Source organism: Quercus lobata, chromosome 10, assembly GCF_001633185.2.
Source record: "Quercus lobata isolate SW786 chromosome 10, ValleyOak3.0 Primary Assembly, whole genome shotgun sequence".
Classification (NCBI taxonomy): domain Eukaryota; kingdom Viridiplantae; phylum Streptophyta; class Magnoliopsida; order Fagales; family Fagaceae; genus Quercus; species Quercus lobata.
In genome coordinates this window covers 4,398,074-4,412,518 of record NC_044913.1, presented here as the reverse complement: position 1 = coordinate 4,412,518, position 14,445 = coordinate 4,398,074, and the positions used below count along the sequence as shown (strand labels likewise).

General features: G+C 33.6%; 2 protein-coding genes and 1 non-coding gene across 3 annotated transcripts; 2 read left to right on the top strand and 1 right to left on the bottom strand.

The window, feature by feature from the left end:
* Positions 1 to 331: 331 nt before the first annotated feature.
* LOC115964225 (O-fucosyltransferase 37-like) lies at positions 332 to 2,985 on the bottom strand. Its single transcript, XM_031083583.1, is given in 7 exon segments — positions 332 to 562; positions 995 to 1,253; positions 1,348 to 1,631; positions 1,726 to 1,815; positions 2,204 to 2,259; positions 2,262 to 2,373; positions 2,638 to 2,985. Coding segments are annotated over 7 exon segments (1,380 nt in total).
* Positions 2,986 to 5,245: 2,260 nt separating this feature from the next.
* On the top strand, positions 5,246 to 11,930 carry LOC115964053 (probable aspartyl aminopeptidase). The gene is made up of 11 exons (XM_031083343.1): positions 5,246 to 5,444; positions 5,637 to 5,772; positions 6,338 to 6,416; positions 6,538 to 6,740; positions 6,882 to 6,951; positions 7,381 to 7,503; positions 7,755 to 7,910; positions 8,943 to 9,116; positions 11,037 to 11,111; positions 11,194 to 11,334; positions 11,532 to 11,930. Exons 1-11 carry the CDS (start codon positions 5,363 to 5,365, stop codon positions 11,751 to 11,753), a joined length of 1,461 nt encoding a protein of 486 aa, XP_030939203.1. The 5' UTR covers positions 5,246 to 5,362; the 3' UTR covers positions 11,754 to 11,930.
* Positions 11,931 to 12,916: 986 nt separating this feature from the next.
* On the top strand, positions 12,917 to 13,033 carry LOC115966132. The gene has a single exon (XR_004086321.1). It is a non-coding gene; the product is annotated as a U5 spliceosomal RNA (small nuclear RNA).
* Positions 13,034 to 14,445: the final 1,412 nt, after the last annotated feature.

The window sequence follows — 14,445 nt, the reverse complement described above, 5'->3', positions numbered from 1 at the left end:
CATTTTATTTGGCAAAAACGCAGAGATAATGGTTGTATTATTCTTTGAGAAAGCCTTCGGCAGCCTCATCATAGCACATAGTATTCCTGTAAGTTGCATCTATGCTTGTATAATGCAAAGAAGAAATACCAACCTCAAGGCTATAAGTGAAAGAGGTTATGGACTTTCAGCATAAGACCAAACATTATAGTTATAAACATAATGCCAGTAGTGATCTAATTGAACAAAAAGCTTACAAATTCGTATGAAATGACTTACAAACTTACAAATGAGTATACTCATTGAGATTCATCCCAAAAGAAAAGGGAAACAATTTACTCATTGAGATGCTTCAAAATATGCCTGTACTGTGTCTGCACATGCACTCGGGTATGGGGTATGCAATCACATCTCTATCTCTCCAGTTAGCTCTCATCTCAGGCTGCACCTGAGATTTTCTGTGGAGTTTCCTCATGATGCTTCCAAATTCTGCGTCAGAAATGGAGGTATCATCGAAAAAAGAAAGCATGCCTCGCTTGTTTGGCTTTATATATTTCCTATGCCCAACGTAGGCATGATGACCCTGTTAAGTCAACAATACAAAGCACACGGACTGAGATAAACTATTACAGATTTAGCAGTTGTACCACGGACATAAATATGATTTTGACATCATGTCAAATAACAATGACTTCTAGTTTCCACTAATCAGGTGGCTTTTGTCCGGTTTATATCCAAAATGCCTATGCAGATTGATGATTTGTAGGATGAAATTACATAACAACAATATGTAATGGAAACTTTCCATTTAGGAAATATCACTTCAATAAAACTAGATTGTGCCATCTTTAGCAATTATCAATTCCATCAAACTATACTTGAGCATCTTTGTGTTTTCTGCAATAAGGGACTAAATTTAAAATTGGTAGCCACTATTTAAGCAGGGTTGCCATGAACTGTTGTCATTTGGAGTTCCTCATGGAAGTAGCTATTTTAGAAGTCCCAAGCACTTAACTTGCATTGCTGATCCCATATTTCCACCGTAGGAAGGTACAAAGACATCGCTGCTCAGGGAGACAATGTAGTCATTGGCAGCCAGAGCTGATGACATGTTAATGTACTGTGTGAGTTCTCTATTTTGTGCCAACTTCTGCTTGGTCACAACATTTGGAAATTCTGCCACAAGTGGCTGCAAAGCCTTGTTTCTCCCAAATGGCTCACCTCCTGCAATGTATACCCGTGCACTTCTGGGTGCTCCTAGAGCCTTTAGGAACCTGCAATAACACCACATTTAAAATTCTCTCCAGTTATAGTCTTAAAAATGGTTGTCAAGGATTATATATATTTGGTTCTGAGTTTCTGATATACCTTGCCATTTCTAATGCATTCAGAGGGCATAGTCCAGCAAGTCTTCGTTGAATGTAGGTCATGTTTAACCTTCCTGTCAGGTATTCAGGTTGAGACTCTCGAACCTTGGTGATGATGTCATCATATTCTGTGCCTAAACCAGTGAGACATCCAGTTCTGACCCACACATCCTTCTCTCGCTGGAGATGGAAAGCAATGAAAGGGCCTTCAATCCAAATTCCCCTTGTAAGCCGATTTCCAAGCTCCGTAATTGGTGCTGCATATCTTAATGCATGAAAGGCTACCTGCAATATGAAGATGAAATGGGAAATAATTAGGCTATAGAACTACACTGATGATTGTTTGATATGAATATAATGAAGATTGATGCCAATGTACCTCACATAGAAGCTTCTGCAGATCAGAAGGAAGATTCCTTGAAAGTTTAGAATCTAAACCTTTCAACACCAGAACACCATCTTCATTCAGCTGCATGAACCATCAAATTTGAAAAGTATGAGGAGAAAATGATTTCTCTGTGTGAGATTCAAATGTATTTGAAGACAAACTCAAATATGTATGACTTTTAGAGCCACTAGAACAATTGGCACACGTGCACTTACACATATCTAATAGACTGTTCTTTAAGAAAAAGAAAATATCATAATGAGTGCATCTTGAATTCTTTCGCATTCTACCAACAAAAACTTCGTTGGTGAAATTTCTTTAAATTAATACAATGTTAAGAAGTTATAAGTGTAAACTATATGCCAATATTCTTTTTTTTTAAAATGCTTTCCAGCACTAACCTTACCTTAGCAGCTAAATCATAATAAAATGCAGCAGATGGAATTTCCATCAACAAAGAATTCCTTACTTGTCTAAAGAATCTGGTTCGAATCCAGAGTGGAGAAAGATCATAAGGAATTTGGTTTCAATGGTTTTCCTTAACATCAAATGTGTGGAAGGCAGAGATGATACAATGCGTACATCAGCATGTAAAGTCCTCTTGAAATGTTTTACATCAAATATATCTGAAAACTCACTGCAGTTATTACGAAAATAAATTGACTAATTGATTTCCATACATAACTTCCTTCAATACAGGACAATTCTAACAATTAAATGGAAAAACTGTATGGAAACCATGTTGACCCTGCTCAAATGTGTGATAGATGCTAGAAACATTAAGAGGTGACCAATACTTTAATCCACTCATGATGTCACAATAAATGAGAGCTGGAAATATATACATTCAAAGGACTAAAGTGCCAAACACATCAAAATTAGTCACATCTTTCTCTTTTATCTTTCATCTCCCCAGATCAGATTAACCTGCAAGACTGGCACAACCAATGCAGCCTCAAGAATTCTTGCAATAACAACAATATCAACAATCTGATTTCTCTGCTGATTTAGTCCCCCAGTGGCCCCCGCCACCAAGAACCTCGTCTTCTTCTTTGAAATCTTCGGAGACGCTTTCCTATAATCAATACTAAATAAAGCATAAATTACAGAGCTTACCCTTGAAATCTTCCAACAATTCAAAACTTGGAGCAATTCTACAGTGTAGTGGCTAAGAACACAATTTTTTTTGCAACTTACTATTGTGTTAAGCAATGATTTGAGCAACATATCACTTTCGCATTGGCTCACCATTTATGTCATTACTATTATGGATTAAGTATAGTAGGAGGCAGCTGTGAAAAAAAGAATGTAAAAAAATTTGTCCCCTAATTTATTGAACACACTTCTAATAACTAAAAAGGTTGATTAATTTCTAAACATTTTAAATACTTTTTGCTAAAAAATTTACTCTCCCATGTGAATGCAAAATTCAAAAGTTTTTAATTCTTGATAATATGTTTTAAGCTGATCATGGGAGTTTACATGTTTTACATTTTTTTTTAATGAATAGTTTACATGTTTCACATCATATCCAATATATGTATTAAAGTTTTCTTATAAAAGTACATAAACAGTCGGTTTTTTAAAAATTATTATTATACTTTCTTATTATAATTTATGTCTAAATGTTTTATATATATATATATATATATTGATAATTAATAATTGTGGAGGAGGAAATTTGAACCTTAGACTTATCCATCACAAACCTCAAGATTTGCTAGTTGAACTACAAACCTATTATTGTATCAAATTGAGATATTTGTGTGAAAAAACTTGTTCCATATGTAGGAAATGGGAGAAAATATAATAAATAGTCAACACATATAAGTTACTGATTGGTTTTTTCTAGTCATTTATGAAAAAAAAACCATACTAATATGTAGTAGCTAGTTTTCATGAAGTTTACAAGCAATTAAACCTGCTTGTAAGTCACCAAAACTTGAACTAGGTACATGTTGTCTACTTGTGAACTTCTAGCATATTTCTCATTTTGATTAATCCATGTGAGTAAGAACAAAATTTTTACCATAATGGCTGTTCTCATAATCTTATTACCAATAGAACCATTATTGGGTGATCCAAATATTATGTCAAACCGTAACAAGTCCTTCTAGAAATATAGCAACAATTCATAATAATTTCAATTTTTTTTTCTTTTTTTTAAAGGATATTTCCAAATTATTTTATAACTTCACACATTGACCATTAAAATAATTTAAATATAAATTATAGTGGACCATGTGTAAGATAGTAGGGTTTTTTTTTTTTTTTTTTTAAGATGATTTGCTAATTTAGAAATATTATGATTAATATGAATTTTTATTGCGTTGATATCTTTATTGAAACCTTATTATAAGACTAGAAGAACCTATGTAATATAGGAAAAGCCATATTATAAATAAACAATGTTAAAAAAACTCAATGCTCTTTCCTTCTTTATTACACTTAGAACATGTTCATAGGAGAATGCAAAAAATATGCATTTTGCCTCCTTTATAAACAGCATTTTCCCTTTCAAAAAATATATACATTCCAAAACTTAATAATACACTCTTCATTCAGAAACTTTACACTTTTTAGAGAATTTCTTTTCGTTGATTCAGGAATAATATGGGGAAAAGAAGAAGAAGAAATATGATATAAAGTACCTATGGGAAGAAAAGAATTACCCTGTGACAAAAGTCACAAAAAGCATTTAAAAGAATAGAACCAGGCATAACTTCTTATATCACCAAGAATCAGAATCAGTATCTTTAAACTAGAGGAGTCTCATCACTGTTCCTAAAAGAGTTGTACCATATTAAAGATGTGCTTGATTTAAATTTTTGTGATGTTACATTATGCTTTAACTTTCAACTTTCTAGTAGATTAATATATCAACAAGTCTACTAAATTTTATTTTATTTAATAACTCGACAAATACAATAGGTGATGAGATATTTGGATCCTAAAATATCTCTGTTGAAAACTCTATGAAGTGCCAACAAGTTGAACCACAAGATTCTTTGCAAGTTTACCAATTAATTATATATTCCTTACATGCTTATGATGTGCATCGAATTTTACATCAATTAGATGTTATATATTATCTAATTCAAAACTTCTTTATTTTATACCATAGAAAAGGTTAAGGAGACTATATTTGATTAATCGAACTCATACTCTATCCTACAAGAAAAGAATATAACTACAATTTTTTTTTTTTACTACAAAATAAAACCCATAATTTCAACAACAACAAAAGTAACAATACTTAATCTACAATTATATCTTAATTAATATCTCACAAACATGATAAGCCACAAGCATTTATGATTCAACTGTAAGATCCAAGGCCCCTCCTGCTATCATTCCTTCCCAGCCTGGATTTGGCTATCAGCAACTATAAGATCCAATAAAATATATAAAAATCAATTTTCCTTCTTTGTACATAAAACTCATCAAAATGGGCCATAGTTTATGGGCCCATAGCCCAAAGAACTTATTCTTTCTTTCATATCCATTTCTGTCTGCAAGTAAATTTCACGCAAAGCCCATAAACACAGAGAGAGAGAGAGAGAGAGAGAGAGAGAGTCTTAAGTATTTAAACAAAGAGACAGAGTAGACTTGGAAGTTCGTGGAAGCCATGGCTAAAGAAGAAGCAAGCTCAGTCGTCTCTGATTTCATCAACTTCTTAAACTCTTCCCCAACTGCTTTCCACGCCGTTGGTAATTACTCTCATTCTCTCTTTTCCATTTCACTTTTCGTTTGTTTCTTGAGAAAATCTCCAACAAGAAAACAAAAAATATTATATTTAAAGGAAAAAAAAAACACTTTCCATCGTTCATTTCTTGTTATTTTGTTTGGATTTCAAATTGGGTTCCTTTATTTTTTTGGTTAATAATACATTGATGTTTCAGAGGAGGCAAAGAAGCTGTTGAGAAGCTTTGGGTATGAGCAAGTTTCAGAGAGAGAGGATTGGAAATTGGAAGCTGGGAAGAGATACTTTTTCACGAGGAATCACTCTACGATTGTTGCTTTTGCAATTGGTAAAAAGTATGGTTCTTGTTTTGGTTATTGGGATTTTAGCTCCGTTTGGTTGCTGAGAAAGTGTAGGAAAACTTTAAGCAATGGAAAGTTTTGATCTTTATGCTTGTATCCGTTAATATGACTTAATTTGATGTGGGTTTATATTCATTATTAAATTTACTATTTCCTAATAGGCATAGTTTTGGGAACAATTGCTAATTTATCTTTTAACCATTAGTCTAACAATCGCCTCACGTGTGGGGGCCTAGCACGCGAGATTTTTAACCTTTTAAATGAGAAGTAGAGTGAAGAAAGTGTTTGAACTCAGGACCATTTGCTTTAATACCATGATAAATTAACATTTGTCCCAAATGCTTAAGCTATTAGAAAATGGTTAAATGATTATAACCGTCGTTCAAGACTAATAGTTCTAGAATGGTAGGGCAGAAGCATGTTGCTGAGATGGGATTCCATATAGTTGGTGCTCATACTGCTTATGTCCATTATTGGAAAAACTTTTACTGAGTATAATATGACTCATTCAATATGGTTTTAGTTTCTTTGTCACCAATATTGTGGAACTTGTGATTAGGTATGTTGCTGGAAATGGATTCCATATAGTTGGTGCTCATACCGATAGTCCTTGTCTGAAACTGAAGCCTATTACCAAGGTGCTCTCTTAATTTCATCACTATTAACTAGATTGAAATGTTAATTGTATGATGTTGTATAATTGGGTGGTTTATGGGGACTTCTAAAATTTTTGTTTTGAAATATGGGTGAGGTGTGCAGGTAAGTAAAGCTGGGTTTTTGGAGGTTGGTGTCCAGCCATATGGTGGTGGCTTGTGGCATACTTGGTTTGATCGTGACTTAACAATTGCGGGAAGGGTGATAATTAGAGATGAAAAAGATGGTTCTGCTTCCTATTTGCACCGTCTGGTTAGAATTGAGGAGCCGATAATGCGGATCCCAACCCTGGCAATTCACTTAGAAAGGTTTTCTTTTCTGTGACATGATTTTTTTAGGTGGTTGGTTGTTGTGTGGTCATAATTGCGATTGAAATATTTGTTAGTTATCTTGGGGTTACCTTGTTTTATGTGATTGTGCTCTTTCCTTCTGTTGTGTTCTGTGAACAGGGGTATCAATGATGGATTTAAGGTGAATACGCAGACTCATCTTCTTCCCGTCTTGGCAACATCTATTAAGGTAATCCTGGGATTTCGCACTTTTATATGTTATTCATTATATCTTATTTATTATATGCTTTTGCTCATCTTTATCGTGAATCATTATGGATACATGTGTTTGGTCTTTAGTTACATTTTCAAATTTAATGATTACTCTATGGGGAACATGATTATGAGGAAGTGAGACGTTTTCAATGATTACACCTTATTGGAATCACAATTCATATGATGGATTTGACATTAGGTAGAGTTGTTTTAATTAGACGTTCATTTTGTTGTTTATGTATACTAGTATGGGATGTCAAACCATGATTACATGTATCCATTATCTATTGAAAAAGGGATAACTTAAAGTTAGACAGTCATACCTTGTTTAAGATTTTGGTGAATATGTATTCCTTTTGTTTCAAGATTTTCTTTTCTTTATCCAATGAACTAAATTTTGCAGGCAGAGCTCAATAAAGAGGTTGCTGAAAATGGTCCAGTTGAAATTGAAGTTCAGACTGACGAAAAGAAAACAAAGGAGAAAACTACCGCTAAAAACTCAAATCATCACTCACTCCTATTACAGGTTAGTAAAATCTGAAACTGCACGTGGCTTCTTTCTTCTTTTTCTTTTTGTTCTCTTTTTTTCTTTGAGGTTGGGGAGAAGAGGGGAGGGGAGGGGCATCAATTTACTTTCATGGGTAGAGATCAGAGCATGCATGTATTAGAGGTATGAACACATGTAGTTCAACTTTTAGGAGTATCTCAGCTTGATGATTCTGGGTATGCTTTTTAGTGATTGTGTTGTTTTTCTTTCATTTTTTTTTTTTTTTCTAGCTTCTTGCAAGTCAGGTTGGCTGTCAACCAGTTGATATATGTGATTTTGAATTACAAGCATGTGATACTCAACCAAGTATTGTAGCTGGTGCCATGAAAGAATTCATTTTCTCCGGGCGACTTGACAATCTTTGCATGTCATTTTGCTCTTTAAAGGTATGTATATAGCATTTTTTGTTTTTTGTTTTTTTTTTTGGTTGAGATGCAAATAAGAGGTGCATACTTGAGTCTGTTTTTTACCATACCAATTTCTTGATTTTGCAATGTGCCAAAGACTGTACTCCACTAGTTTCTCATGTCAAATTAGAAGACTTTTGAGTTCTCCATGCCTGATAAAAACTTATAGGCCACGTTATCTTGTTGATTTATGACATTAATAAATATGTAAATCAAGTATGCCTCACCTGAAGGTAATGATTTGTATATTGAATTTTCTCTTCTCATCATATATGAGATTTCCTTGATAATGGTATATTGTGATGTCATTGGGTTGGTTCTGTCATCAAATACAATTAACATATTTATTTTAAGCTTTTAGTCCCACGGCCAAGTAGAGATTGTGTTGTGTTGTGTTCTTATCAATGTCTGATCTATTCTTATCTCATAAGGTGCAAAGAATGAAGTAAATTATTGTAGTTGTTTGCTTCTTCCTCTCTTGTGCTAAATTCCACTGGGTAACACTAATATACTTGTTTGGTATTAGTGTAATCACAATTTGGTATCAGGACCTATCATTTGGACGTACGGCTTGGCCATTTTTTCAGCAATGTGCTTAGCATCTCTCTGGGGTAACATGCTGGTTGATTCCTTGTGGATAAACTACTAAATTATAAACTTAATTGAAAAAATTTGGGAAGTTATCACAGTGGAACTAACATGACAACATTTTCTTGAACTGCCAATAATTAGAGAAAGTTTACTTATGTGAAGTGCTTGAGCTTAAGGGGAAAAAAATTTTAAATAGAAAAGAAAGAAAGAAAAAAAGTAATTAATTTTCTGAGCTGTAATTCACACAGACATCCTACTGCATGTTTTGCTGCTGAAACATACCACCTGTGATATATTCTACCCACCTCAGTATATATTACCATTATTACTTTCTTTCTCATTGAGTTTTATTCGTACTCTTCTTTGTTGTTTCAGTTCAAAACAATTGATTGGTCATATAATTTTTGTTTTTAATATCAGGCATTGATTGATGCTACATCTTCTGAAAGCAGCCTTGAGGATGAGACTGCTGTTAAAATGGTGGCCTTGTTTGATCATGAGGAGGTTGGGTCTAACTCAGCCCAAGGAGCTGGGTCTCCTGTCATGCTAAATGCTTTATCACGAATTACCAATTCCTTTGGTTCAGATCCTAAGGTGATAGTTGCTCCATGTTCTTTTGATGATTCTAAGTTTTGATAAAAAAGAAAATATGCATCTTAAAAAAAATGGAAAAAGTAATGTTCATTGCTATCATCAGAATGGTCTCATGCCTTTAAAAATCTAAATACATGTATATGCTTATTTTGCCACTTACATCCATACTTGGTTAATTTTGCTAATAAACTTGCAATGTATGATGCTTCAGAACTTGTTACCCAAAATTCAAGCTACCACAGTTTGAGCCTATTGTCTTAAGCTAGTATTATAGTCATATTCCCTTACATTGTCAGTTAGATTCACTGGATTGGCACATACGTGGCATCAATAGGAATGTGTGAATGGCATAATCACATCAACTTTTTCTAAACTTCTTTAGGTTTTGTTTGGATGAAGATTTTGATAAGTTCTTAGAATTTTCAAAATGATAGAATTTAAATTGATGAGAGTGCCAACTCATCAATTACAATTTCCATGCTTTGGATGAGTATATACAAAAATGTAGAAATTTGAGTACTCCCTCTATCCCATTTTGTTTGTCTAATTTCATTTTTTGTTTCCCTAAAATGCTTGTCCAGTTTTAAAAGGAAATATTCATTAATTTACTCACATACCAATATATCTCTACTATGTATTGTATTCATGTTTAAATTCTTGAAAGTTTATGAGGGTAATCTTGAAAACTTCTTTTAAAAGTTCTTCTATAAGAGACAAAGCATTAAATGATATTCCCTTAAAAAGTTTGATTCTTTAAAATGGACAAATAAATGTATTAAGATTACAATGATGATGGTAATAATGATGATAAATACTTGGTGTATAGTATTGTGGTGGTGGTGGTAAAGGCGAGGGTGGTATTAGAAGTGGTGGTCGTAGTGGTGGTTGGTGGCAATGGCAACGATTGTGGCGATGGTTGGCAGTGGTGGTGGTGGTGGTGGTGGCAGGTTTGATGTCAGTCACGGAGGTGGGGGTGGTGACGGCCACAGTTTTGGTAGCAACAATGATTGTGGTGATGTCAACAGCAATAGGCTATTGTGGTGATAGAGGTGGTAACAATAATAGTGGTGGAAATATGAAGAGTAATGGCGATAGCAGTATAAGAATGGTAATGTTAGTAGAATTTGTATGAAGACATCTTCATCAAGTTGTATTTGGATGAGAGAATTTTAGGTAGGATTTTGCTTAAAGTTATAATTTGGAATTTTCTAATGTTAAATTTTTTTAGATTAAAAAAGAGTCGTTTCATAAATTCTGTAGATTTTTGAACTTGGTGTTTTCAAGCATCCAAATTCTAAATTCAAATCCTATTGGGGAAGGTGTCATTGCACAAATACTACAACCCTGACCAATCTCATACTACAACCCTTATCCTTCGCACTGCCCACATTGCGTCCACCATTGCCACACCATCACTACCAACATTACCAATATCATTGTAACTTATTAACTGCTATAATAATATAAATTTGTAATTTTAAATATATACATCCAATTAATAAAAAAACAAATTAACGGGACTAAAATTGCAATCAACTTAAATATAGTCATTTTGAAATTTTTATAATTTTTCAAATTTCTCATTGAAACACAACTTTTTGGAATTTTAACCATGGATTTGAATGCATGAAATCTTTAAATTGATGGGATAATAGTTGTATTTTAAATTCCATCATTTTGAAAATCTTGAGAATTTTTCATCTAAACACAGCCTTCTAGAATTTTAACTCTAGATTTGAATGCATGAACAATACTAAGTTCAAAGTTCCATGGAATTTGGAAACAACTCTCTTATTAACTCAAATAAGGAAAATCAACTGGAAAATTCCAAAATCCCTCATTCAAACACAACACATTGATCAATGATTATGTTGTCATCTAGAAACTTATTTGTTTTAATTGCCTTTGATTTCTCTCCAGTTAATTGAGAAAGCGATCCAGAGGAGTTTCCTAGTATCTGCTGACATGGCACATGCATTACACCCTAATTATATGGTGAGTGGGCAACAGTGCTTAACTTAACAGCTTTGACACTATTTGGTTTGTTTCTCCATATTGATTTAAGGTTCCTCCTTAGGACAAACATGAAGATAATCATCAGCCTAAGTTGCATGGAGGGCTTGTCATTAAACACAATGCAAATCAACGCTATGCAACCAATGCAGTCACTTCCTTCATATTCAGAGAGATAGCTACACAGCATAACATTCCTATTCAGGTCAGTTTCTCCTGATATTGAGTTGTGAGAAGTTCTAGTGTACTCAATTTCTATAAAAGGAATCATTCCTCAAACTGAAAATGTGATAGGAACTTTATCTTTCAAGGAGGATAACAAACTGACTAGATGAAACTATGGTGTAAGAATTTTTTTTGGCATAATAAGTTATTATAGCAGAGGAATTACTTATAATGCAGGATTTTGTGGTCCGCAATGACATGGGATGTGGTTCAACCATTGGTCCTATCCTTGCAAGTGGTGTGGGGATCCGTACAGTTGATGTAGGTGCACCACAGCTATCAATGCACAGTATAAGAGAAATGTGTGCCGTAGATGACGTGAAGCATTCATATGAGCATTTCAAGGCCTATTTCAAAGAATTCTCTCATCTTGATGCAAAGATTACGGTTGACATATAGGTCTCTGATCATCTTTAGAACACATTCAGAACAATGTTGTGATTTAATACGTGAAACAATGTTAGATCAACTAGAATGTTGTGTATTTGCCAAGTACTCAGAAGATTTCAAATAAAGTTCCATCAATGAATGCTACTTAAATCATTTTGCTTCAAAATGATATCCTTTTGTGGTTCATTTCCAGTAATTATTTTTTGCCACACTTTAATGTGTCCAGAGTTCAAGTTGACCCAATATCAGATCTGCAGTACTATAGAAAATATCTCAACTTATAATTAATGTACCAGTGGTTGCTCATCTGTTTTTGAAAGGAAAAGAAAATGACTTCATGCTACATGTTAATCAAACCAAGTTGAGAATAACACTCTTTTTGATCATTCAATTACTACAAGTGGGGGTGGGGGTGTTTGGGAAGGAATTCGAACTCTAATTCTCCTTGTTAGAGAGACTAGGCAATGTCATTGAGTTACAATACTCTTAGCAAGTTGAGAATAGCACTCAAAAGCTGGTTAAATGAAACTATTTCAAAAAAAAAGAAAACATGCTCTTTAGCAGCCTATAAATAATACTTAAAGTTGGTTAATTTAAAAAAGAAGAAGATAATGCGCTTAGCAACTTGAGAATAATACTTTAAAGTTGGTTAGAAGAAGCTGCATAATATTGTTGATTATGCAGTGTTATTGAGAATTCTTTTTTTAACAAAACTTACAAATATTGTAGAAATTCTACCGAAAACATTGAGCTAAACAGCATGGTTAGAAGAAAAGTTTATATGGGAGGATGAAATATTGAGCAACACATTGTTGGAATAGTCCAGATCTACAATAGTTATCCGATTGATAGAGCACCAAGTCTGATTGGAAGTGAAGGTTGACACATATAGCCACTCTTTTTTAATGTGGGTTGGACCTCATCTCTTTCACGTGGAGCACAGTTGAATTTTCACAAAGGGATTAGCACTCACTCCCATCTCCTTTGGGGTTCATTTTTGAACTTTTTATCTCAAGAAGACCGAAGTTTTAAGTCTTGCTCAAATGGTCTTATGCACGTGTGAAGTGCTTTCAATTTTAAAATTCGCTAGATGTCCCATATCGAAAAGATACAATAATGTGCTCTAAGATAGCTCTTATAAAATGGCAGCTCATTTCATTACCAAACCACGCAGCCACGCGGTGAGCACAAAGCGAACTATTCTTTCGCCTTTTACTAAAGAATACCGTGTGCACGCCGCAAATAGTGGCATACGCCTATTTTTGGAGGGGTTTCCCTAAGTGGAAGCTCCCTACAATATGAGTCTAACGTTTATTAAGGAATTGCTCTAACGACTATTAAGGGATTCCCGTAGGGTGAGAAGTTTAAAGATATAACGGGAACCTATAATAATGTTTCAACAGATGGAAAAGGTTTCATAAATGATAGATAGGTAATTAGCGGGCAAGAAATTGGTGATTTTTCCTAAACCAACCCTATGTTATGTAACGTTCTTAGCGAAGTGTGACTTTCTTATGAAATTGGTGTCTTCCTGTGTCCAGCATTTTCTCCTATCTATTTTATTTTATCTTGAGCAATAAACCTGTGAAGTAAGGGTAGTGCTTAATGCTTGCATGTGATTTGCGTTAGGTAAGAAAATTCGCATCCCATTATGCAAAAGAAAATCCCCAAAACCCAATTTATTTATTTTACATAACCATTTTAACAATGCATTCTACATACATTCTTTATTTTACAATTCATCTCATTAAAATAAACTTATTTTATCAAAATAAAATAGAATAATGCCGTTCAAAGAAAAAAAAAAAACATATGAAGTATGGGTATTGATTAAATGCTTACAAGAGATTTGGGTTGGGTAAGATTTAACAAGATTTAGAACCCAAGAAAATTCTTCATATTTGGGGTGAATTTTGACTATCTTGAGTCTTTGACTACAACGCTAATCATCGTCAGGTAGCACTACCACTGATTCCTAAGCAATCTCTTTTTGATAGAACAACTGTTCAAGTCAGCCAATGCTATATTTTGGCAAAAACTAGAGAGGAAATATGAATGTGATGTAGTGTATTGAAACTCTAGAATAATACCTATCTGAATGTGATGCCGTATCAAAAAATCAAATTGCTAAGCTGTAATGAAACCCAGTGGTTTATAAGGGAAATGATTGAGAATAAATGAAAATTGACTTACTTCAAGCCAGTCTTCTTCCAAGAAGAGAAAATTTAAGAGAGAAAAGTGAAAAAATTGTGTCTTATATTTATTCAATGATTAAAATGCCTGGATTACAGGTATTTATACAAGTTATTTGGAAGTCCAAAGTAACCCACTAAACAACTTTGAACTAATTTAGCTCCATTTCAAAGGCTTTTCCTGCCATCTAAACTAACTAGGCTCCTCTTTTTACAATCTTGCAATTAATCTTTTGCATTTACTTACTAAGAAAACTCTGGAAAAATAAAAATCTTTCATCCATATAATTTAACAGAAAATCATGGTCACAACTCACAAGCAAATTCTGCATACCAAACGATGAGAAAAACACTATTCCAGCTTCCACTCCAGTAGTCCTTGAAGATTTTTCAATCCTTATTTCACTTGATTATTACCTTTGATTCAGTTTCAATTTCAAAACTCATCATGCTCTCAGCTACTCTTTTTGCTTGAGGAGGGCATTTCCCATTTAACTTAAAAACTAAAA